General features: G+C 37.0%; 1 protein-coding gene across 1 annotated transcript in view; it reads left to right on the top strand.

Moving 5' to 3' along the window:
- SGPP2 (sphingosine-1-phosphate phosphatase 2) overlaps positions 1-26,885 on the top strand; it is a 148,604-nt gene that overhangs the window by 97,662 nt on the left and 24,057 nt on the right. Inside the window, exons 3-4 of the mRNA XM_007502205.3 lie at positions 16,023-16,202; positions 19,280-19,369. Coding sequence (XP_007502267.1) covers positions 16,023-16,202; positions 19,280-19,369 — 270 coding nt within the window. The remainder of the gene's footprint in view (positions 1-16,022; positions 16,203-19,279; positions 19,370-26,885) is intronic.

Here is a 26,885-nt window from a genome sequence, read left to right as displayed (position 1 = left end):
TGGGAGCTTTCTGGTGAAGAAACTCTAATAACGCAGAAGAGCAATTGAGATACAATTTTAGTGGAGGGGAGGGCCACAGTGACTTCTTGACTTCTTCCTGTTGAATTGCATACAGCTCCAAAACATACTAAGTTCTTTAGTTGTTGTTGTTGTTGTTTTTAATCCTTGCTTTCTATCTTAGCAATGACTCTAAGACAAAAGGGAAAAGGCTAGGCAAATAGAGTTAAGAGACTTGACCGGAGTCACACATCCAGAAGTGTCTAAGGTCATATTTGAACCCAGGACCTCCTGACTCCAAGAAACTATTCCACCTAATTAAATTAGTTTTAACTGATTTGTTCAGAACCTTAAGCAGAAACCTCATTTCTGAATTTGAAAATCGCTTTCCTCCATATCTCAAGTTAGACAAGTGATTTTTGGCTTTTAGAAGGCATAAAAAAATGCCGTCTTTATACAAGATCATGAATATAGTCTTTGTAAAATAATCTATTTTCAGAATATAAGATCACAGGATTTAGAGCTGGGAAGGACCTTAGAGTTCAATAAGTTCTTGTTTTTCCTAGGGAGAACCTGAGATTTGGAGAGTTAAGTGACTTGACCACAATTTCCCTGCCAGAAAGTAGCAGAGCTAGGCTTTGAACTCAGTGTTCTTTACAAGATGATTTGTGAAATAACTATATTTATACATAATTATAATATAAGTAAACATAATATAAGTAAATAGAAATACATTTCATATAACACAATATAAATAAATAAATATGATAATATACAATTATATAAAATTACTTTTAAATGATAAGAGAGATCTTGGCAGAGAAGCTAAAATGTAAGACAGTTATGAAGTTGGTAGTGAAAATAATAATCAGGAAGGGCTTTATTGCAACAGGAATTATAGAAAGAGATTCATGCTTCAGGTAGGGATTGTACTAAGTGACTTCTAGTTTGTAATTCTAAAGTGGGGCCAAATCACTGAAACAGCTTTCATAAGTATGTGGATGGCTATTGAAAAGTCTTCAAGGGAAAAAAAATCATATTCTAGAAATTGAATCTCTTTAGCTAAATGACATGGCAGATAAAACAGTGACTAGGAGCTATAAGACCCAAGTTCAAACCCAGCCTCACAGCATCCTAGTTATATGACCCAGATTTAAGTTGCCAAACCCCCTGGGCCTCAGTTTCCTCCACTGTAAAATGAAGAAGTTTAACTCAGTGGCACCTAAGGTCTTTTCCAATTCTTATTAGGTACTACTATTGTTGTTTAGTTGTTTGTGTCTGACTTATCATAACTCCATTAGGATTTTCTTGGCAAAGATACTGGAATAGTTTGCCATTTCCCTCTCGAGATCATTTTTTAGATGAGGAAACAGAATAGGGTTAGGTGACTTGCCTAAGATCACACAGCTAGCAAGTATCTGAGACCAGATTTGAACTCAGAAAGATGAGTCTTCTTGACTTCAAGTCCAGCACACTCTACACCATGGCGCCTTCTAGGTGCTCTGCCTCACATATAGTAGGAGCTTAATCCATGCTTATTAAAGACCTTAAGTCCTTTACTGTCTTAAACCTGATAGCACAAGGCTCAGATTCTGCCTTCAAACAAGAGATGTTCTCTTTTAAGATCACATGAGGTCCAACCAGACTGGGAAAAGTCCATATTCACTTGGTTATGAGATCACAAATGCCAGGCTGCACAGAGAACTGATAGCCTCAAGAGGAAGAGTATAAAACATTTGCCAAGCTGACATTGGGGCTGTTGGTGTGAATGAATTTCCTGGGAATTAGAGAGTTTTCTGCCTCTCACTGTTGTATTGTGTTTCCTGGAATTTTATCTTCATTCAATGAATTTCAGAATTTAGGGTTAGACAACATCTATTTCTTCTTTTCACCCTTCTAGGTCATTGCTACTAGAATTGCAGTAATGTAAAGATAAGAGAGAAATGATTATAGGAAGGGGTTGTCTCTTGGGGGCTTCAGGTCAGGGGCAGCTTGTATGTCTGATTGAATTCTGAACTTTATGAAGTGATAGAAACTCCGTACCTGTATTCCGTTTCCTTTGGTTTCCTCTGAATAAGGCAGGGGCAGGGGGGACATTATTTAGCCAGGTTTTATATAGTAATATGGATGGAGGGATGTTGAGGGGGGACCATAAACCCTCCGTTTCATCTCACAAAACAAAGGTGATCGAGGCAGCTAGGTGGCTCAGTCAGCAGAGCTCCAGACCTAGAGTTGGGAGTTTCCTCAACTGTAAAATGAAGGAGTTGAGCTTGATGGCAGCTAAGGTCTCTTCCAATTCATGAGTTCAAATCTGACCTCAGTCACTTCCTATCTGTATGATCCTAGGCAAGCCACCTCACCCAGTTTGCCTAGCCCTTGTCTTTTTGTCTGAGCATTGTAATTAGGACAGAAAGTAAGGTTTTAAAAATTAAAACAAAACAAAGGAGATTGTGCGTACTGCTTTGCAAATCTGCAGAGAATAGATTTGTAGCTGGAAGGGAAACCCACTGACCTAACTGATAGGAACAGTGGTCCTGACAAGTGAGGTCATAGGAAGGGACCGAGTAAGAATTTGCACCCAGGTTCTAACTTCAAATCCAGCCCATTGTTTCTGTTGTTGTTTGTTTTATATGGCCAATGCAAGAAGTTGTGCTTAACTTTACAGATCTGTAACGGGTCGTGTTTTATGGCTTTCTCAATAGAGCAGGGATAGAATTCCAAAATGAAAAAAAGTGACTGAATTTTAAAAATATCTAGTATTCTTTTGATTATACCACAAATGCCAAATAAACATCAGCCAGCGGCATCAACACCAAGAACCAGGCTTCTCTATAAACTGAAAAGAAACACAGATTCAGGAAAATGGATCAAAGAACTAAACTGTATCTCAGGAGCCCAGGTGGGCAAATTCCAAAATTGGCTTGTTTGTCTTCTGAAGAGAAGACGTGTTTCTGGTCTGAGGCAAGGCACCTAATGGATTTCCAAGCTAGGAAATATCCTAGCCCACAGCTAGGCTTAGAGGTCTTTCCAGCTAAGGGATGAGTTTAGAAAGGTTAGATGTCTTCACCCTAATGTTACTAGGTAGATTTATTTTATTCAGACAGCTAATTATTTTACCTAGTTGTTCACTTCTGGTATTTCTGTGTTCTTTGTCAACAAGCCCCAGAAAATGCACTCTCGGGAACTAGAACTAGAGTACTCTCTGGTTTTGTTTATAAGATCTATGATTTCCTTGTGTAGCAGTCCAGCCCCTGTGTATAATAAAGAGGCAAGAATTGTGTGTGGGCACATGGCCATTCTGTGCATGGCGATGAACTCTGTTCCCAGCATGGCTAAGGTTAGAGCGCGAAATCTTGTTTCCCTTTGTCTTACTCACCTGGGATAAAACCCCACCTTCACCTTGGCGTGATTTGCAATTATCCAATGGCAATACACTGTGTAACTCATCAATATGTATTGAGTACATTTGCATATCAAAGAGATTAAAAAGGGAGCTCAAAGCCATCTGGACCCTTCTCTTGGAGATCTGACAGGATTGCTTAACACTGTCTTTCCACTTTTCTCTCCTCTCTATCTCTACCTGAAACCTGGCCTTTGGCCAGGTGTCTCTTTCTTTTCCAATGCTAATACCTAGCACTCTCTAATTCTTCCTACTATTCTCTGTTCATTCTCCTAGCTAAGCTATATCATCCTCTGACCGGTGAAGTGTTAAATTGGGATCTTTGGATGGGAATTAGCCTTTCTGAGAAGTCCACTAATCAGAGTATGGCTGTGACTCCATGATAATTAATAAGGCCTGTTCTCTGACTCATTTTTGACATCTCGAACTCGGCTCCATCATGCCTTTCACGAAATCCAAAACTTCTATCCTTTTTCTATCTTCCTACCTTGTGGCTTCTCGAAGGTCGAGAGGCCACACCTTGGCACAGCAAACTCCTTTGGTCAATGCAGATTTACACCTGCTCTGCAATTTATAACCTTAAGGCACAGAGGTGGGTTGTATGACTGAAATGAAAGCAGATACTCAGAATTAACGACTGAAGCACACATAGAAGTCACCAAACTTAAACTGGGCCTGCTCTAGGGCCCAGGAAAGTCTGAGATTAGAATCAAGTGAAAGGCAAAAACTATTATGGGAATAAAAACCCTGGGCCAGATTTGAAGAAAAGTTTTATAGCCCAGAAAACTGGTTCAGCAAGACTTAGGGACCAGGGCTGGATTCATTCTTTTTCACAACTTATACATACCCTGGATTTCCTTTGGAGAGGTAATTCAGGACATCCCACAAGTCATAGAGCAGTTTTAAGCTTTAATAGGTTGATTGGAAGATGCTACCTTTACATAAAAAAGGAGTGATTGTCATTTTAAGCTTTAATAGTTTGAAACTGCCCTGATTTTTGGGATGCCCTTTATAGATTCTTTTTTTTAAAACCCTTACCTTCTGTCTTAGAATTGGTACTAAGTATTGGTTCTAAGGCAGAAGAATGGTAAGGGCTAGGCAATGGGGGTTTAAGTGACTTGTCCAGGGTCACTGAGCTAGGAAGTGTCTGAGGTCAGATTTGAACCCAGGATTTCCTGTCTCTGAACCTGGCTTTCAATATATGGAGACACCTAGCTACCTTCTTCTTCTAAGATTGTAGCACTTTGAATAAATAGCATAGCAAGGTGGCATCAAGCCATCTGAGAAAAGAGGATTTGCCAAATGTTGCAACTACACAAGGATCTGTTAATATTAAATTTGTCTCACACGGGCACATTTGGATAGTCAGCAAAAGACTTTTATCACCAAGCTGTGAAAATATTCAAGTTTGTTTTCACACACCGAAGGCAGTGCTTTCATTTCAGCGCTGAGATTATGTAGTATCTCAAGTCACTCAAGGGATTCTCCACTACGATGACTTGGGTTCTTACCCAGGAGTACACAGACTGGGAGAATTGGACTCAACGAGTTTGAGTCAATTCAGTGGTGAGGACCTCAGTCAGACCACCTTTTGTGAAGGTCATTTTTGATTACAAGCTTATTTGTATTCTCCATCCAGCAAATTTTTACCCCAGTCAGCGTTAACATTTGTTAAGCCGAACATTTATATTGCATATAAACATTTTTAAATTAAACGGTTATTATAACAACATATATAAGGTGCTTTGCAAACCACAAACTCTATATGGATGTTAGTGATGATGACGATAATGATGGTGGACTCTGAGTTTGAATTAATATGGAAAATACATGAAGATAAAAAGGCTTTTCACACTGGATAGGAAGTCAGAATAGACCTCTAATACAAAGGTGTCAAATATGGGCCAGTGAGTCAAGGAGAGTGGAGCCCAGACCAGATTAAAACATAATTGGGAAATATTTAGCAAGATAAATAAAATTACAACAAAACATAGATCAGTTACATCTTAAAACCAAGTCAATATGCTGCCAGCAGGGATATCTATGTACTGATTTGGTGCCCACCCTCTCTTTATTGGAATTATTGTAACTAAAAATGTGGCAAGAATAATCTCCTTAGATAACTAAATATATTACCTGAGAATTGAATATATTCCAAGGAGGAAAGAAAGTGAATGAATAAAGATACATTAATGTTGCAAGAAAATATATATTCACTTACCCAGTTTTGGCATTGAAAAACTCAATATGGATTGTTCTCTTCCCCATTGTCTTTTGAGCTCAGATTATGGGCAAATTTCCCATATAATAGATATTTCCATTTATTTAGATTAGAAAAAAATAATATAGGAAAATATCCTTTGGTAATAGCATGAAGATAGAATGAAGGGTAATAATAATAATAATCAAAATAATAGTTAACATTTTGTAGTACCTACTATATGCCAGGTACCACATGAAGCATTTTATAAATATTATCTCATTTGATCCTCATAACAACCTTAGGAGGTAGATGCTACTGTTATCTTCATTTTATAGATGAAGAAACTGAGGCAGCCAAAGGTTGTGACTTGTTCAGGGTCACACAGCTAGTAAGTACCTGAGGCTGGATTTTAACTCAGGTCTTCCTGATTCCAATTCCAGCTCACTAAGTAGATCCTTAGGTTTTAGTTTACATGAATATTTTCTTACAGCAATGACCAATGGAAGTATGTTTTGCCTGATAATGCATGTATAATCCAGATCAAATCCCTTACTATTTCCAAGAGGAGGGAGGGAAGAAAGGAAGGGAGACAATTTGGGAAATATATGTTGAAAATTGTAGTTACATATAATGGGGAAAAGAGAATATCTTTGAATTAAAAAAACAACAAATAAACACTAACTAACCCCTTAGCCCCCACACCTCATGGGTAAAATATTTATGTGTCTCCATTCCCTTTCTTTCTCTTCTGGCATACACATTCCTGCCTTTCTTGATAGCTCAGCTCTCCGCAAATGCAGAAACACAGGAGGAAAGCCATGGGTGCCTTTGAAATGGAAGGGTCTTAAGAACAATGATGTGTGGTGCCATCGCCATCTGTCCCTGTATAAAACTTGTGATTCAGCAAATGATCAAGTTCTCATTTTATAGCCTCAGTGTGACCACACTACCTAGATAAGGTATAAGAGAAGAATGAGTTTGTAGAAACCCCCAGAGAGCTACACAAATTAAGGAATGGAAGGTGGCAGGAAGGAGCCCTCTCTCTCAAAATTTAACATGTGAAAATTCTATTCCTCTCTAGACTGTGATATTTGAAAATACTTTGAGAAATTTCTTACAGTTTGAGGCAAAATGTTTAAATACATCAAACTAGCTTTTATTAATAGGCACCTGATTTTTAAGGGGCAGCTAGATGTCTCAGTAGATTGAGAGCCATGCCTAGAGGCAGGAAGTTCTGGCTCAGATCTGGCCTCAGGCACATGCTAGCCTTGTGACCCTGGGTAAGTCACTTAACCTCCATTGCCTAGCTGTTAGTGCTCTTCTGCCTTGGAACCAACACATAGTATTGATTCTAGGATGGAAGGTGAGAGGTTTTTTTTTAATAGACACTTGATTTTTACTATTTTGTCCGTCTCCTGAGTCTTTGAAAGTGCTTTTCAGATATCTCTTGTTTCTTCACAACAGAACTGAAGAGAAAGGAAGGATGTATATATATATATATATATATATATATATATATATATATATATATAAATATATATATTATATATAAATGTATATAATATATATTATACAAAAAAACTGGATTGTTAAACTTGACCATTATAAGTTTACCCTGCACTTCAGCTACCTCTTGCTCCTGGAGAAGTCCTTCTCTGACTTTGTTAAAAGGAGAAGGCACAAGTTCTTCTTTCAAATATTCAATCATCTACCAGGAAACCTTGGACCCCACCAGAAATCTTGCTTATTTACCTAGAAACATCTGTTCTTGCCATTTCCCACTCTTCAGATTGGAGTTCCAGAGACTTCCTTTCTCCTGTTCCTTGCCTTCTTGATAGAGTGCTGATAGAATCAAGAAACCTGGGAATATCTGCATCAAAAGTCCACCCCCAGAAACCTGCTGATTCTGTGACTATAGTCACTGCCTCAGTTTTCTTATCTGTAAAATGGGAATACTAATACCTCTGGTGCCCATTTTGCATGGTTCTTATGAAGATCAAAGGAGATAATGTACTCAAAGCACTTTGTAAACATTAAAGTGTTGCACAAATATTAGTTAACAATAATTTTTTTTTACCTAGCAAATGTATCTGCAGCAATCAGATTCATTAGTATCTCAGTCAACCAAAAAATATTTACTAAATTCCTGGTTTCTAGCACTGAACCCGATGGTTAGAGTGTTTAACCTGAAGTCATGAAAGCCTGTGTTCAACTCTCATCCCAGATACTTCCTAACTGTGGGAACATGGGCAAGACATCCTCTCTGACTCTGCTTCCTCATCTGTAAAATGGGGATAATAATTGCATCTTTCTGAAAGGATTGTTTTGAGGATCAAATGAGATAAATGCTATATACACCTAAAAGTGGTATGTAAATGTGAATTACTATTATTAAGTGAAGGATTAAACAAACCCTAGGTTCAGACACCTGGATTAGGAATTCTGCCCACCCTATTTCTTTTTGTTAATTGTTATGGTATGCATTTCTCAACTCAATTACCTAGAGAGAATAGAAGTGGGTTTTCTTGAAAGCCTGTTGTTTTGAAGCATTAAATTTCTATTATTATATTCCATACTCCTTTGCTTGGATTGAGTTCGCTTAGAGCTCAAGACAAAATTCCCTGTGCTTAACGTATTATCTTGGTACGGCTGGGCCCCTGGAGAAAGAAAACATTCACAGAAAGGCAAATGTTGCCCATGGTACATAAGGTCTTGCTCTTAACGAAATAGTTTTCCTTTGTGATCTTGACCTTATGACCCAAACAGTCCTCAAGTGACTTGTCTGTCCATAATCATTGGCCATTCAGCCTGCATTTAATTTGTTCAGTGATTACTGAAAATGTTTTGAAATGTCTTGGCAGTACATGGTGCCATTGAAATTTTTTCTGCCCGAAGAGTTGTCTTATGATCATTTATTTCCAACACTGATAGCCTTGATCTTTCCAATCAGAGACGTTTACAGGCATGGGGGAAGGCATGATTCAGAGAAAAGCCAACTGCAGCTGGAAACATGCTCAACATAGAGGTTTGGAAAAGGTAGCCTTAAGATAGTTCAACAAGTGCCTGCTGTGTATGCTAAACACAAGCCCAAATCAAATAGTTCTTACCCTTAAATAACTTCCATTCTACTGAAATTTTTGTATCTATAAAGCAGACACCTAGATGAAAAGACAAACAATAAAGTTCACTAACATTCAACTACTAAAATTAATACTTCATCAATTCTTCCACAATTAGTGATTTATTTCATTGGTGTGAGTATGCCCTCCACTGATGGAGACTGAAATTCTATAACCTAGGAGAAGGCTTTCAAGACTTGGCTTAGGGGAAAATTCATACCCCTGCAGCCAAGGATGGTGAGGCTCGCTGAATTTAGCTCATCTCAAGGTGACAGGCATACAAGCTATTGCTAGATGCTTGCTCAGCTCCTTTCTTGCTTACAAATGATTACATTTTGTTGATACAGCCTTCTTTCTTTTCCTTCCTTCCTTCCTTCCTTCCTTCCTTCCTTCCTTCCTTCCTTCCTTCCTTCCTTCCTTCCTTCCTTCCTTCCTTCCTTCCTTCCTTCCTTCCTTCCTTCCTTCCTTCCTTCCTTCCTTCCTTCCTTCCTTCCTTCCTTCCTTCCTTCCTTCCTTCCTCTCTTCTTTTTTTCAAGTTATTAGTCTTGAAAATTAACTTAAAGTTATATTTATAGTTTACACTGACTTCAAGAAAGCATTTGACAAAAGTTTCTCATGTGTTCCTTGGGCAAGGTGGGTAGATGTGGGGTAAATTGTCATATAGTTGAGTGGATATGGAACTACTAGAATGATTGGACTCAAGTTGATATGAACTTCTAGGGAGTTGTCCATAGAGTACCTCAGGGGTCTACAGTTGGCTCTGTGTGTGTGTGTGTGTGTGTGTGTGTGTTAATCTTACACATTTTCAGTAATACAAATCAAGGTATGATTGGCATTATTATCCATTTTGCATCTGACACAAAGCTGATAGATAAAAACCATTTTTAAGAAGTCAAGATCCAAAAGGATGTTGGCTGACTAGAATATTGGGTTAAGTCTCAAAAGATTATATTTAATAGAAATAAATGAAAAGGGACAGCTAGGTGGCTCATTGGACAGAGAGCTAGACCTATAGACAGAAGGTTCTACATTCAAATCTGATTTTAGGCGCTTCCTAGCTGTGTGTTCCTGGACATGTCACTTAACCCCAATTGCTAAACCCTTACCAATCTTCTAGCTTGGAACTGATATCTGGTATCAATTCTAAGAAAGAAGACAAGGGTTAAAAAAAAAGAAGTGAAGTCTAAGAATAGTTCTCTAATTTAAAAAAAAAAAAGCAGCCTCTCAAGGAAAAGATAGAGGTGGCGCTCATTTGTAAAAGATTTAGTTTTATTGGAAGGTCTAAGTAGGAGAGGTTTCTTTTCTTTGAATCCCCAGATAGATGAAACAGTGCATAGAGTCACTCTAGTCTTGGAGTCAGTAAGACCTCGTTCAAAATCTGACCTCAGAAATATAATAGTTTGTGACTGACCCTGAGCAAATTACTTAACCTTTGTGCCTCAGTTTCTTCTGCTTTAAAATTTGCTATAATAATAGTTTCTACTGAAATAGGTGAGTAGAATAAGGATTCAAAACTATAAATATATAACAAAATAATGGGTTTATTAAATTAAAAGGAAAAGGGAATTAGAATAACTAACTTTTACCCCAAAACAGAGATTAAAACCCTTATAACTTCCTACAACTATTCTAAACTAACTCCTTAAATTATTACTTAAGATTAGGGAGGGTTTGGTAGGAGCAAGAACAAGGCCAAAGTAGATCTCATACAACTAAAGTCCTTCTTCGAGTCAAGCAGAAGTCTCAGTAGGAAGTCACCAGCAGCTCTGTTGAACCTCCACTCCTCAGCAGCAGCTGGGATAGGCAGAGTCTCCAGAAAGCCCACAGGAGAGGGAATCACTGACTCTCTGAATCTACCTCAGAATAACCAAACTGAAAACCCTCTGGGCTCTCTCCTGACTGTTAGGGGAAAGCAACAGTCTCTCTTCCCCAATGCTCTGGAATCCTTCTTGCTCTCCAGGACTTCCTGGTTTTTCTTATATGACTTCCTGGTTTGTAGGATTTCTTGTTCCTGGTAAAATCCCTTACAACACTATTCCCTGGGGTTGTTATGAGAATTAAATGAGCTAAAATGAGGTTATAAATCTGCTATAGTCTAGACTGCTCAGACTACATCTGACCAAACAGTTTTGAGGAATACTGCTCCATGATATAGTTTGAAATCTGGTAATACTATGTCCCTTCCATTTGCACTTGTCCTCATTCCCCTAGAATTTGCAGAATATTTTTCTCCTAAATGAATGTTATTTTGTATAATTCTAAAAAGTATTTTCTTGGCAATCTGACTAGAATAGAACTAAATCTATAAATTAATTTAGATAGCATTTTTATTTTTTATCATATTAGAATATTTTATTTATGAGCAGTAAATAGCTCTTTAATCATTGAATTTTTTCTTTTCTGTTGAGTGTTTTGTAGTTGTATTTACACGAGTTTTATGAGTTAAATACCAGATATTTTATGCTCTTCGTTATTATTTTGAATGGAACTTATTGATTTTTGTTAGTCTTATATAGAAATGTGGTGATTTTATGGGCTTAGTTTGTATATTATTAATCCTTTTAAGTTAGCTTCTCTTTGTTAGGATGGAACAGGGAGGTTTGGAATTCTGAGCATGACTGACAAAAATGGAGTGACAGTTGGAAGGAGCAAAAACTTGTGCTGGGAGGATTCTGAAGAGACTCTTGGTCTTCTGCTTGGGGACCTGGAGCTGGAAAGTCCAGTTTTAGGAGGCTGAAGGTTACTGAAGTCACCCAAGAGGATCCTGCTTCTTTCTCCTGACTGTTGCTGATCTCTCATCAAATAAACAACTAATGCTTCCTTAAGAGGGGACTGCTTGGACTCTCAAAGGAGGACATACCTTCCTTGACCCTCCCTGTCACCCTGAACTGTTGCTTATGTATTTCTTTAGGACATACTTGTATTTTAGTTGGTACAAGGGGCTATTTAGCTGGGAAGGGGCAGAGAAATCTGTGGGCACTGTTGTAAGGCCCGCTGGACCACGGACCACGTAGGAATTTGACAGGGCTACATGCACCCACTTGCCTCAACCAATTTACCTAACCCCATTAATAAATCCCTCGAAAGCTGTTAGATTTCTGTATTGGCTTTTAATCATAGTAGGAAGGGCGCCTCAAGAAAGTGGGGACAAGGCCCAGATAAGGTCTGCTACTTGAGGAAAGGGTATAGTAACCTTTCCTTTAGTGGGGCTGACTGGGGAAAGTGGCATCTATCCCCTCAGCCATTTCATCAAGAGGCCTCAAGTGATAATTGACAGCTTGTTATCACTTGAGGGAGAGAGAAGGAGCTGCCATTCCTTCTCTCCCATAGGCATTCTTTCCCCCCTTCTTCCTGCTCTCACAATCCACCCAATACCTCACTGGTATACCACCTTAATCAGTGAAGCAAAACTATTTATTATAAATAACAAGAAGATCCTCATTTTTACATCTTTGACTTCAATGGAGTTTTCTCAGTACATGATCATTTCATTTTTATCATATGAAAATAGGGATGCTTTTTATCTTTTCTTTACCAGGATTTATACCTTTGTTTTTATTTTTTTGTTTTATTATTGTCCCTAGTGTTTCTAGAATTAGGTCAGATACTAGAGAGGAGAAAAAGCATCCTTGTTTTACACTTAATTATACTGGGAAATTATCTAATGTTTCTCTATTATTAAAAAATTAGCTCTTATTTTAAATATATGCTTTTGATAATATTAAAGAAGAATCTTTCCAGGCCTATGCCTTTTAAAGTTTGCTTTTTAAAATATAAATGAGTATTGGATTTTGCCCAAGATTTTTTCTATGTCTATTGAAATAATCCTGAAGTTTTTATTCTTTTTTGTGTTTACATAATTAAACGTACTATGCTTTCCTAATGTTGAATCATGCTTACAACCTTGACAGGAATTCAACTTTATCATAATGAATTGTTTTCTCTAGTCTCTTTAGTTTTTGTTTTGTTTTGTTTTGCTGTTGGTGGTGATGTTTGGTCATTTTAGTCATGTCCAACTCATAATTCTATTTGGGTTTTTGTTTTTGTTTTTTATAAAGGTCCAGGAGTGGTTTGCCATTTCCTTCTTTAGCTAATTTTACAGATGAGGAAACTGAGGCAAACTGGGTTAAGTGACTTGCCCAGGGTCACATGACTAGTAAGTTTTCAAGGCCAGATTTGAAATTAGGAAATTGAGTCTTCCTGATTCCAAGTCCAACATTCTATCAACTGTACCACATAGTTTGCTCTCAGTCTTCTTGTTAGGGTTTTGTTTAAAATCTTCACATTGCTATTCATTAGTAAGATTGATCTATATTTCCTTCTTTTTCTGCTTCCTTGCTTCCTTTTTGGGTATCAGTACCCAATTTGTATCAAAAAAGGAATTTGGTTCAGTGATGTCCCTCTCTATTTTTGTGAATTATTTTTGGAAAAAAGAATCTAGTTGTTCTTTAAACATTTTATTAAATTCCTTCTAATACAGAGTTTCCCCCAGCTTTGGCAATTGATTTGTGGTTTGGCCTTTTCCTGAGATTGAGTTAACTTCTCAAATACCTGCTTTGTTGGTTTGACTATTTTATATTTTGTATTTTCAATTTTGCTAATGTAAAATTGAGTATAATTCTTTTAATTTCCTCTTTGTGGTGAACAAATCAGCTTCTTATTTAGTAGTTTTTATTTCCTTTTGTATAATATTTTTAATTTAGCAGACAGAAAAAAAAGCAATTTGATATGGTTTTTCAACCAATTAACCAAAAAATCATTTATTAAGCAACTTAAGTGTACAGTCTCTGTGATAAACTCTGGGGACACAAACACAGTGAATGGTGTAATCCCACTTCTTGAAGAGTTTATACTCTAACGGGGAAAGATGAGAAGTACATTTATAAATGTATACAGAATAAATACAGTAGGTTCACAAGAAATATTCAGAGACTTGGAAAAATGGACACTTTAATACACTAGAGAAGCAGTTCCTGGTCGTAAAGGGATGGTAACATGCTCAAACTTTCCATGTCATATTATTGTAGCAAAGGAATTCTAGTAGGATTTTCACTGAGGTCTTGGGCCCTTGGGGTTATGGCCTGCTGAGCGAAGTTAATGGCTGTGGTTTATAGCTCCATAGGAAACTTCCATTACACACAAATAACATATGCTACACATTCCAAAGGCTATTTGGTAAACTCAAATAATACTCCTTGTTCATGAGGCATTCCATGGATTAATCAGGGAGAACATCCAAATGCAGAAAGATCTACAGTAGTATGTCTAGTGGATCAAAATGATTCTGAGATAGGCGTTATCAAAAATTAAAAGCAACAGCGGCTTTAAATTCCTTATTTTTTGAGCGGAAGCCCTAAGATGACATTAGATACAAAACCAAAAAATCCGTGGACATGTTCTTGGAAAGCTAATAACATTCATGATTAAAAGTGTCATGTTTGAGAGATATCACAAAGGAAATAAAAAGTAAGCAGAAGATTCATCCCTGACTCATTCATTCCCAGTATTGTCTAACTGCCTTCCCCTAAAAATCATTTTTCAAATGCTTGTTCTTGGAAGTAATACTTGAGTTAAGTGTACCAGTTCTTTGTGTTCTTAATCTAAAAGGGGAGAAGGAGTAATCATATTCTCTAATTTATGCTTTATCTCTCACTAAAAACAAGACTTATGATCATTCATAATTCCAGAGAACTGATGCCGAGACATGCTATCCATTACAGAGAGATAATAGATTGATGGATTTGGGGTGCATAATGATAATATATATACACATACAAAATGATGCATATATGTTTATAATTTATAAAATTTATATTAAAATATACAATTTCCCTAACAGTCATTGAGGACTTTGTTTTGCTTGGCTGTATATATTTGTTGCAAGACATTTTCTTTTTTCCATTTTTCTTTTTTAATGGGGTAGGGAATGGGAGAGAGAAAAAATAGATTTCTATTAATAATTTCTATGAATTAAGGTTACTATATCACATAGATTAGTTTTACTTGTTTTACTTTGTTATAAGAGACCCTGTACAGAGCAAATATAATCTGTAAATACAGTCAGTCCTCAACATTTACTATTTCACTTTTGGACTTTTAAGCATTTGCATGATTTTATTAGTAGTCCCATTTTCTTTCACATTGGCAGTCAGGAAGATTCCAGGTTCTGCATAATAGAGAAAAAAAAGAGAGGGGCAATATGGGCAAATTTGTGGAGCAACTGGTAACCTACGAGGTGCTTTGCTGGTCTTGTGCATCCTATTGTAAAGAGCTCCCCTTGCATTCAGAGTGTGAGAAGTGACATGAAGACCTAGCCAGTCTTGGGATCTTCCTACAGCAGTGGCTAAAGTCCCAGAAACCTCTCCTTTGGTTTTCAGAAGATGGCCAAGGTAGAAAGGTTTATGGCACTATATTACTCTCAGAAATCAATGTGTTGTTTGTTTTTTTAACTGAGAAATTACCCATTTTGTTTTATATACTGCATTTTATAAAATGTTTTCATGGTTACTATGTTAGAAAAATGCATATTATCAGAATTCATATTTTGTTATGAAGACTTATGTAGGGGGCAACAAGGTGACTTACTGGATTGAGAGTCAACCTTAACAATAGGAAGTTCTGGGTTCAAATGTATTGATTCTAATATGGAAGGTAAGGATTAAAAAAAAAAAGAATTGTATGTGGAAAATAGTATTTCCATCAATCTCTAGCAAAAAGTTCCAGTTTTTTGGTGGTCATGGGAAGCTAACTCCCTAGTTCCCATAGTTTCAACGTGTCAATATTTACATTCTTTACAGTTGTACCATTTTCTAGGAACATTACTTCAGCAAAAGTTGAAGATTGATTATATAATGTAAAAACAAAATAAAACTGAAAATGTCAGAAATACTTATGTGACCCTTTTTCTTTTGAGACTTATTGATTACAGCCAACTGAATGGACTCCAATTATCCTTCTTAACTGCCCTTTCTCAAGAATAATAAGCCTTTAGGCATTCTTTTGAATGGGAAATTCTGCCTGATTTGAATTATTCTGTTGTACTTATTGCCATGCTGGATCATTACTTCTTGTTGCCAGCTCCTCTGTAGTTCCGAGGCTACAGAAGGCTGGTGCTCTTAAAACCTATCCCAACAACTGCCTACTATGCTTCACAGATGGGTGGCAACAGTAGGAGAACAGTGTCAAGGGCAGCGCCCAGTACTCTGGACATTGGGCATCTCCAAGGTGTGACTGAAAACTATTTTCATGTGTTGAATTTCCAGCTCATGTACATCCATTTAAATTTTGCTCCTTTCTTTTGCAGGTGATTATGTATATAGGTCAAATCTTGAAAGATATTCTGAAGTGGCCCCGGCCCTCCTCCCCTCTTGTTGTGAAACTAGAAAAGAGGCTAGCTGATGAATATGGGATGCCATCTACTCACGCCATGGCGGCCACAGCCATCTCGTTCACATTTCTCTTCTCTACAATGAACAGATACAAGGTAGTAAACAACCCCGGAGACAATCTTTCTAGTACTGAGACTAGAAGTATAAGAATTGTAGAATCATTTTAGAAGTGAAAAAGATTTTAGAGAATACCTGGTAAACCTCCCAGAAGATACCAAAATTCAAAGGAGGACTTCCCTGAGGTGATACATTTAGGACAGACCTGGAATTAAAACACTGAGCAACTACCCTGTTCATTTGCTGCTTCTCTATCCCTTCTTTGGGAGGGCTGGTGTTGTTTTAATCTTAGGAGAATCGATTTTTTCCATTTCAGAATTTCCCCTTTAAAACAGCTTGAATGAATTTGAAATTCATGAAACAGTAACTAAAGGGAATTGAACATTCACTAAGGCACCTAATAAAACTTTCCCCCAAGTACCATTGTTCTGTCTCTCAGCCAGGCTTACAATTTAAATTCTATTTCTCTTGATCTTTTCTTTAGAGCAAACAGTTGTGCTAGATTTAGGAAGTTTTGTAAACTGAACAAATGGTCTCCAAGGATTGAACTGAAACCACCAAATTTATTTAGATATGTTGTTTCTAGCCAGAAACAGTAAGCAGCCATCACCCTGAATCAAGAGTTCTTAGGAGCCTCCTGCTCTAATTAATAGCTTCAAAGCATTGCTTAGGAAAGAACTAAATGGGATTAATTTTACAACATATTTGCTAAGAAATTAATAAGGTGTGATGGAAAATGTGTTCATTTTTATGATTATGCAATAATTATGCAAGAGGTGTCCTTTAACAACTTTTAAAGATGGCCTTGCTTTTACTTTAGATCATTTCTTAATTTTTATTGATATATGTTGTTTTTACATAATCTTTGCCTTTAGATAGATCCCTCTCTTCTCCCTTACCAATGAGTAATTCCTTGTAACTAAGAATAAAAAGAAGAGAAAAAAGGGGGAAATATAACTCTGAAAAACAAGCCCATACATCACCTGCATCTGTATACGCAATATTCCACACTCATAATCCACTGAAGGGAGGGAAGTACCTTTTCTCAGCCTTTCTTTGGCAAGGCCAGGGATGGAGTGGGTAGAGGATCAGGTAGGGGGCCAGGTATCTCTTTAAGAGTTACATGACATAAACTTTAAAAAGGTCATTCCCTGTTTAGTGAACTATTCATCTAGTATATACTGTTTAGAGATGACCTACCTGTCTACAAATTTTAGATCTCAGTTAAATCTGAGAGATATCCCTTTTGAAAAAGAAACTTCCATCTTTTTTACACCCCCCCCCCAAATCTGGGGACACATATAGTTTTGTTTAGCAATTTAGTTTGTTACTTAAGTCAGAGGGTTTTTTTCAAATTAAAAAACAAATCCCAAAGTGCATAGGTAATAGATGATGGTGGTGCCAATGTCTGCAGCTGCTCTCAAATTTTTACTATGAACATTATCTGAGAGTCATGAGGCTAAGAGTTGCGTGCAGGTGAGATGCCAGCATCCTCACACTGCTGCTAGGAACCATCAGCCATGCTGCTCAATACGAGTTTCTGTCACCAGAGATCTGAGCAGCAAAAAGGGCACTGTCTTCAGGAAACAGAATTTGGATGGGTCTAACTTAAGACTACACTGAACCTTTTCTTTTTAAATCATTTTTGGTTCATATGTAGCAAGATTATTCTGATACCTTTTTTCTTTATATATTTTTATGATAAATAAAAATAGCTACTTAGCTCTTCTAACTTTTCTGCTAATAAACAGAAATAAATATATTTGGATGGCTGTGTGAACCTGGGTTAATGTGAGTATTAACTGGCCAATTTTAACATTAATTTAGCTAAATATCCAAGGCCAAATAATTGTTAAATTTTAGGAAGACAAATAAGTCTCTGCAGCATTGTCATCACTGAGTGGATACAATAGAGAACAGACAATTATTAGTTCTTTAAGCATGGGGATAACATCTTTTTAGGTATAGTTAATGAACATACTTTCCGTTTGTTCAGTTGCTATCTGAAATTGAAATTAAATTCAGTTGGAGCAGCTAGATAGCACAGTGGATAGTTCCAAGCCTACAGTTGGGAGGATCTGAGTTCAAATCTGGCCTCAGAAGCTTCTTGGTTGTATAACTCTGGGCGAGTCCCTTAACCCTTTTTGCTTATTCTTTGCTATTTGTCTTAGAACTGTTACTAAGACAGAGGGTGAGAGAAAGGAAGGAAGGAAGGAAGGAAGGAAGGAAGGAAGGAAGGAAGGAAGGAAGGAAGGAAGGAAGGAAGGAAGGAAGGAAGGAAGGAAGGAAGGAAGGAAGAAAAAGAAAAAGAAAGAGGAAGAAAGAAAGAAAGAAAGAAAGAAGGAAAGAAGGAAGGAAAGAAGGAAAAAAGGAAGAAAAAAAGAAAGAATTGAATTGAACCTATACTTTAGCCATTTAAATTGTACATATTCATAAAGTTTCCTTAGTCAAACCTACTCTTCCTGGATCATTCTACAGGAGGGTATCATCATAATCATCATGTTTTAAGGTTTGCAAAGAACTTTGTATTCATTGTTTTGGGGTTCCCATGACAACCTTAGACCCTCTAAGGTAGATGCTATTAGTATCCCTTCTTTACAGATGAGAAATCTAAGATTTGAGATATGTCCTGTGTAGCTCAGCTAGGGCTTTATTCCAACCTAGAATCACCAGTCTTCTTGACCCCAGCCCTCTAGTTATTTGGGTGCCAACAAAATATCTACCACTATATGTCCAGAGCACTGCTACTCAAAACATCCAAGAAGTGCACTTTTGACTTCCATCTTGCCTAGATAACTTCTAGGATTATGAGCTCAAAGAAATTGAAAGAAAAATTCTATTTGCTTCAACTCCTATACCCTATGCTGAACCATTTTCCTTCTTGTAGGAAGAAAATTGCCATAACTTCATTCTTAGATGCCACCTCTCTCCTTTCATTCTGTTCCATTTCCTAGTTTCCATTTCTGGATCTGTATAGCAAGATTGTTAGTTTGCGTAATGCTATCTAGGGACCAGGAATGAAAAATTACTGGACTCTATTCATGAATAGAATGTCAAAATATTCATGCCAAATGCAATACAAATTCTCTTATTTCTTCTCTCCTTCTTTCCACAGTACCCCTTTGCATCAGGATTAATGCTGGCCATCTTGTTTTCTACCATGGTATCGCTTAGCCGGCTGTATAATGGGATGCACACAGTACTGGTAAGGATTTATTCCCAAGTCTGGAGCTGAATATTGGAATAATAGACAATGTTCACCATTGTTAACCTCTATTCATGTTATTTTCAAAATTATTTACCAATTTAATTCAGCTTCTCTTCAGTCAAGTGAAAGGTCTTTTTGCTAGGGATACATATCCATAGTAACAGACTTTATCAACAGGGCATTATATTATCATCTTCATTGGTACTTGAAAAGTGATTTTATTGATTCCTTCTTTTCTTTTTTCTTTTTTTGACTTTTCTACACTCACTAACTTACTCCCTGCCTTATTATTCCCTCATCTTACACACACACACACACACACACACAAATAACAAATGAGTATAGTCAGGCAAAGTAAATCAACACCCAGGCCATGTCTGAAAAATACATGGGAACCCCCCCCCACAAAAATTAATTCAGAAGGAGACACAAGCAAGGTGATTTAAAATTTAAGTAGATTTTGAAAAAAACTAATAGTTCACTGTTTTATATACAATCTTATTTTATACATGTTTATTAAGTGATAATTAAAAGAAAATTAAATTTAAAAAGTTTGTGGGTTTTTAAATTAATAACCAATAACTAAATATTATATTTAGAAAGTTTTATTAATAATAACAAAAGCAAAAGAACTTCCTGACTGCAACCCAGTTGTAGATTCAAAAGAGAGAACAAGGGGTTATAGCCACTTAAATACAATCATGCAAAACGTGGGGACGCAGGAAAATGGAACCCTGGGGAAAACTAATGGACTTCTGGGAGATGAAGTCCAAAGGCCTTAAATCTCCATTTATACAAGTTACTTCAAAAATTTAGTCATTGTCTAGATGCATTTTCCCCAACTATATATGAAGTGAAAATTGCCTTCATTGGGTATCATAAAAGGGAAAGAGAACTCTTTATCCTTGTGTTGTTGCCCAACTTGAAGGGTAGGTAGTCCATCCATATTAGTTGAATTTAATTGTTGACTAGTACTGGTTGTCTTTATTTTGTTTTTGTTTGTTTTTTAATTTTGGGGGTGTTGTTTAAGAGAATAGAGTTTTTAACCAAAAGAAGCTACAGTACCAAGTGGATTCTGGAGAAAAGGGGTCTATCCAAAGCTATTAAAGCAAATTGCTGAGCAGTTGTAGGCATAGAATAGAATTATAGTCACTTGAAGACACATGGGGCGCCTCAGATGAGACAGGCCAAAGATCTGGGCTAATTCAAAACACAAGGAAAAAGTTTTATGTTCTTTCTTTGTGTGGCTGCTGAACTTAACTTTGAAAGACTCAATGAGGGATGTTGAAACCACCAGTCATTTCTGGGATAAGGGTAGCTCCAGTCATTGGAATATTATCTGACCAGCACTGGGTCCTAGCATTCTAAGGACTGAAGAGTCTCCTTCCTTCTCAGTCCCATCTCACTCTGAGCTAAACAGGAAGTGGTAGAATCCCAGGAGAAGGTGGGAGGGGAGCAAATTCTCAATTTGCTACACTACTACTTTGGAGGGCAAAGAGGCTGCCTCCAAATGCATTTATAGACTTAAATAAGGAATTAAGTTCTCTTGGGTTCGTTGGCTTTTTTTTTTTTTGCATTTTTTTGAGGAGGAACTATTTTAAATACCATTGGGTTTTAATTAAAAACCATCTTATGAATTCAGGTTAAAATTTAACATTAAAGTATGTATATATGAGAATAGTAGAAGCTATAGGCCTGAATTGAAAGTACTTTTTAAAAAGTCAATTTAATAGAATTTCAGCAAAACATTTTCCATAATGGGGTGATTTCCCAGAGGGCAGAAATATTGAATTCTTCCCTTGATGTTAGTATAGACACTCTGAAGACCGAAGGTCTTGGAGAAAGTCTTAGAAGAAGGTGTGAGAGTGAGGGGCTGGTACTACCAAAGTAAAAACGAGGTTCTGATTTTCCTCTATTATTTTTCTTTCTTTTCTTTAAACCCTTACCTTCCATCTTAGAATAATTTCTGTGTATTAATTCTAAAGCAGGAGAGGTGTAAGGGCTAGGCAACTGAGCTACCTAGTTGCCCCCTCTATTATTTTTCATTCTTGCCTGTAGCAATGTCAGGTCTACTACCATGGAGGCTACTAGGTAGCATAATAGATAAAATACCAAGCCTGGAGTCTAGATAACCTGGGTTCAAATCTGACCTCAGACACTTCCTAGCTGTGTGACTCTAGGCAAGTTGCTTAACCCCATTTGCCTAGCCCTTTCCCTTCTGTCTTAGAAGTGTTACTAAGATAGAAAGTAAATTTTTTTTAATTATAAGGGAAGGGGCAGCTGGGTGGCTCAGTGGCTTGAGAGCTAGGCCCAGAGACTAGAGATCCTAGGTTCAAATCTTGCCTCACATATTTCCTAGCTGTGTGATCCTAGGCAAGTCATTTAACCTTCATTTTCTTGCTCTTATTGCTTTTCTGCCTTGGAACCAATATATGGTATTGATTCTAAGATAGAAGGTCACGGTTTAAAAAAATGATAGGGGGCCAGAACCTATACTATTGGAATAATGAGTGAACTTAGAACAGTGATTAAAAGATTTACAGTTGGGGCTTTTAAGTAGGATAAAGTAAAATTTTAGCCTATTACATTTCTTTGGGTGGTATAGTCCAAAGGATACTGAGCTTGGAGTCATGAGTTTGAATCTCAGGACTGTCATTTTCTACTTGTATGACCTTGGCCAATTAACCTCTCAGTTTCCTCATCTGTAAAATGAAGGAGTTGGACAAGATGACTTCTGATTCCCCTTTAAGTTCTATATCTGTGATCCTCTGAATAAAAAGAAAAAGGGAGGTGCTACTTTTCTAACTTATACTCCTAATAGATAGTCCTATCCCTTCCCCTTCCTCTAAGGTAGATGGTAGTAAACCACCTGACATTCACCAGGCAAAATGAGCTTGTCGCCCCGTTTATAATCTCTGAGAGTGTGATAGCAGACAGAACACTGGATTTGGAGTTAGAACAATAATAATAGCATTTATATAGCACTTTAAGATTGGCAAAGCAGTATATATGCTAATTATTTAATACAACAACCCTGCAAGGTAGATACTCTTTTTATAATCCTCATTTTACAGATGAGGAAACTGAGGCACAGATAGGATAAGTGATTTGTCTCTAATTACACACCTATCAAGTGTCTGAGACAGGATTCAAACTCAGGTCTTCATAACTCCAAGTTTAGCTGCTTTTGTAATGTGCAACCCACAGAAGCATAATAGTAATTTGGCTTCATTCTACTCAACCAGCATCAGATTCAAATCTTTAAACCCTCTTGCAATTCTCCTTCCTTTCTACCACTCTAAGATATAGTTCACTCATTGTTACAATAACCTGGGTTCTGATCTCTTATCAGAATGACTGGACTCATATGTTCACTCTGCCACCTTGCCATCAAGTCAGAAGGACTTGGTTTAAAGTTCTAACTTAAATTCTTTTGATCTGGTTCCCTCAATTTCTTCAATTGTGAATGGGTGCTTATTCTAAGCATCTTACAAGATTGTTGGAAGGAAAGAAGTGTATCATTCTTCACTTGCTGCAAAAATATATTCATGCCCAGAATGAGGCTGGATGTGCCTGGACATCATGGGGAGGCATTACTATTGGCCCTTCCCTCCAGGTCTACCACGAATGGTCCCCTGGGCATACCTAGCCTATCTTTTGTGCATACCTGTAGAGAAAGATGGGAGTTATTTTTAGGGATCTGATATAGCTTTAGAAAACAGGCCAAATGGGAAGACTTATATGAACTGATGCAAAGTGACGGGAACAGGACCAGGAGAACACAGTAACAACATTATTGTAACAGTGATCAATTGTGAAAGATTTAGCTACTCTGATCATTACAATAATTCAAAGGAACCCATGAAGAAACATGCTATCCACCTCCAGAGAGAGAACTGATGAACTCTGAGTGCAGATTGAAACATTTCTTTTCTTTATTTTGACTTGTGTGTGTGTGTGTTTTCTTTTGAAACATGGCTTATATAGAAATGGGTTGCCTTCTTAAGGCATGAGGGAGGAGTAGGAGGGAGGGAGAGAATTTGAAATGAAATTTTTTTAATGAATGTTTAAAAAATATTTTTTATAGTAATTAGAAAATATTTAACCAAATTTAAAAAAATTTTTAAAGAAAACAGGCTAAAGAAAGTTGCGTATTGTCAGAGCATGTTGCTTGGAAGGAGGTCCCTATATGACTAAATAAAATTCCTTGCAACAGTACCTTTGTGTGCAGAAAGCATGAGAAAATGGTGTCTTGCCCACTTGTGCTGCCTTTAGCTTGCTGTGTCCAAGCTCTTCCCTTCTTTGACTTTCCCCCACTCATTTTAGGCTTTATACCTTTTCTAAATAGAAGAGATGCAATGAAAATACTAATATATATATATATATACATATACATATATGTATATATATATTCCCCTCTTCTGGGCCTCATTTTCTATATCTGAAAAATAAAAGATATAATTTAGATGATCTTCAAAGCCCCTTCTGGTCTTTAATGTTATGATTTCAGATGTGAATTCTCTGAGGCTTGTGGGAATGATGGCTTTGACTCTGGGCAAAGACCAGGAGGAAAACATTTTCTTTCAATCCTTGAGATCCATCAAGATGTGATTTCCCATGGGCAGTGTAAATGAATTATTTCTTTCCATGACTCCTCTTTCTTTCCTGTCTCTCTAGAATATCAGAAAGGCTCTTTAGAGGAGACAGCCACTTGAAAGCCATACTTATAACCTATGACAAGCCATGAATGGTGTTGATTTCTGCCATGAGTCACTCAGAACATTAACTTTGTTAGTGCATCTATATTAAGAGGAAGATAAAGGAAAAGGTCAGGTAGTTATGTTAGTACTTTTCCATCCTTTGTAGGATGTCAACATTTATTTCCATATAAATAATAGGCTCATTGATTTAGAGCTGATGGTGGCCACAGAGGTTGTCTAGCTCAGTCTCATTTTTATCGTCAGGAAACTGAGTCTCACAGAAGTTGAGTAACTTGCCTCAAGATGACACAAGCAGCAAATGTCAGAGGCAAAATTTGAATCCAGGTCCTCTGATTCCAAGCCCAGTGCTCCTTATATGCTTCCTACTTTATTTGTATTTGACCAAATATGCCAGAAAGACTTCTGAGAACTGATGCAAAGCGAAGTAAGCAGAACCAGGACATTACAAAGTACCTGCAATATTCTACAATAATCAGCTCAGAATGACCTGGCTATTCTGATCAATACAATAATCCAAAGCAATTCCAAAGGACTTCTGGTGAAAAATGTTATCAATTTCTAGAGAAAGAACTGATGGAGTCTGAATGCAGAATGAAGCATAGCTTTTTCACCTTATTTTTCTTGCTTTTTTGTAGCATTGACTAATATGGAAATATGCTTTGCATGATTTCATGTGTATAATTGATATCACATTTCTTGCCTTCTCAATGCGTGGGAGTCAGGGAAAGAATTTGGAACAAAAAAAGAAATTTAAAGTAATGTTAAAAATAAATGAATCTATTTAGTAAGATGAGTAAAGTGGGAGAGCCAAAAACATGGCAGAGCTAGCAGGAATATCCTTGTGTTTAGTTCAATTACAAATAGTTAGGTGGCCCAGTACATAGAATGCTAGGCTTGCAATGAGGAAGACCAGAATTCAAATCCTGCTTCAGAAATTTATTAGCTGGTTGACCCTAGGCAAGTCTCAACCTTTGTCTGCCTCAGTTTCCTAAATAATATCTAAGCCATAATGTAGTTGTGAGAGACAAATGAGAAAACCTATGTAAAGCACTTTACAACCCTTAATGTACTAGTTAAATGCTAGTTATTATTATATACCTCTTTAAGGTGTGAAAAGCCCTTGGTTTATTATCTTATTTGATCTTTAAAATAATTTTGTTACAGTAGTTATCTCTATTATCACTAGTTATCACAATAATATTATTATCCACGTTTTCAGACAAGGAAATCAAGGCTTACAGCAGTTAAGTTCTCCTTAATTGTAGTACTTTCTCTGTGATATTATGTCCAATTTGTTCTGTCTATATCTTGTTTGTACGTAGTTATTTCCACATTGTCTCTACAATTAGAGCTGTGAGTTCCTTGAGATCCAGGTTTTTGCACTTTTGGGTATTTCCAGATCTTATCACAGTTGCTCTCCCATAACTGAACTTAATTAATTCTTGCTGCCATGTTGCTAGTGTCTGAGACAGAATTTCAACTCAGGTCTTCCTGACTCCAAGTCCAGCACACTTTCCTCTCCATTAGCTCACTGACCACCTTATACAAAACTGCCCTACATCCCTATGGTAATATCTAAGGCATTCATCTAATCACCAACCACACAGAACTGCTGATCAGAGCTCTCTAGGAGTGAAATAGATTGCCTTGGAAGATTGGGGGTTCTCCCTCATTGGGGGCCTCCAGAGGCTGCATGATCACTTGTTAGGTATTTATAATGGGGATTCCTTTTAGATATGGGTTGGACCAGATGGTTGCTGAGGTTCTTCCAACTCTAAAAATATGGTGAAGCTGAAAGGAAGCCAGGGATATTATTTTTTATTGGATTTTATTTGTGAATAATTGACATGTGACAGGGCAGTCTTTGTCAATTTGTTTTCAGCTTGAATTGGTTGAAACCCATTCCTCTTTTACCGCATACCTTCCTTACTCTCTATGGGTAGAGTTCTTTGGCTAGATTATTTACTGGTAATTATATGTCCATCTGTATGTATATGTGTGTGCACATACAGATGTTTATAGCATTTGTCTTGGTTGGAATCAAAGAACATTGAAAAAGTTTCCTAAGTATTTAACCATCTGTAGATTACACAAAATTTTATTCTAGTTCATTCGTAGCATTTTTTTTGGCAGGGGGAAGTGATGTATGTTCACACCCATATATGATATATTTTTTCTTCAAGATGTCTAAAATCACTCAAGCTAAGGTGCTATTGCTGTTATGTTAATGGGATGCAGAATGGGGAGGAGGAGAAGAAGAAGAGAAGCCATTTGCATGCTACCCTATACTTACTTTCCATTCAACTTTTGAACTACACTGATGAGGGCTGCCAGGATTTCTTAAAATTGCGAGTCCCACCATAAATTACCATAATATTATATCCACCATTTTTCCTTGACCCTGGAAAGAAATGTATTTTTCTTTCTGATTTTCTTCCAAGTTATTGGTATCATAATTAGGGTTTACCACACATTCCAGTGACTATTTCTTAGGGAGCATATCTGAAAAAAAAAAAGGCTCCATAATTATTATATCCCTTCCTAACACAAAGCAAAAAGCAATGGAACAGAGCAGTCCTTTTCTCTGGCTGAACTAGGATCATAGACTACTTTGAGAGGCCAAGACCTAATCCCAAGAAGGAGGTGGCAGAGATGGTTCCAGGCTGATCTATGAGTGGAAGTTGATTACAGTTGCAGGCTGTCATTCACAACTTAGAGAATCCAGTTTAGAGGTGGAAGTAGAGTTAATGTAAGCAATCAGCTTAGAACAGTGACTTAGCCCATGACCACAG

The sequence above is a fragment of the Monodelphis domestica genome, chromosome 8 (genome assembly GCF_027887165.1).
Source record: "Monodelphis domestica isolate mMonDom1 chromosome 8, mMonDom1.pri, whole genome shotgun sequence".
Taxonomy (NCBI): domain Eukaryota; kingdom Metazoa; phylum Chordata; class Mammalia; order Didelphimorphia; family Didelphidae; genus Monodelphis; species Monodelphis domestica.
Note: the sequence above shows the minus strand (reverse complement) of the source record. Positions and strands in the feature narration are given on the sequence as shown.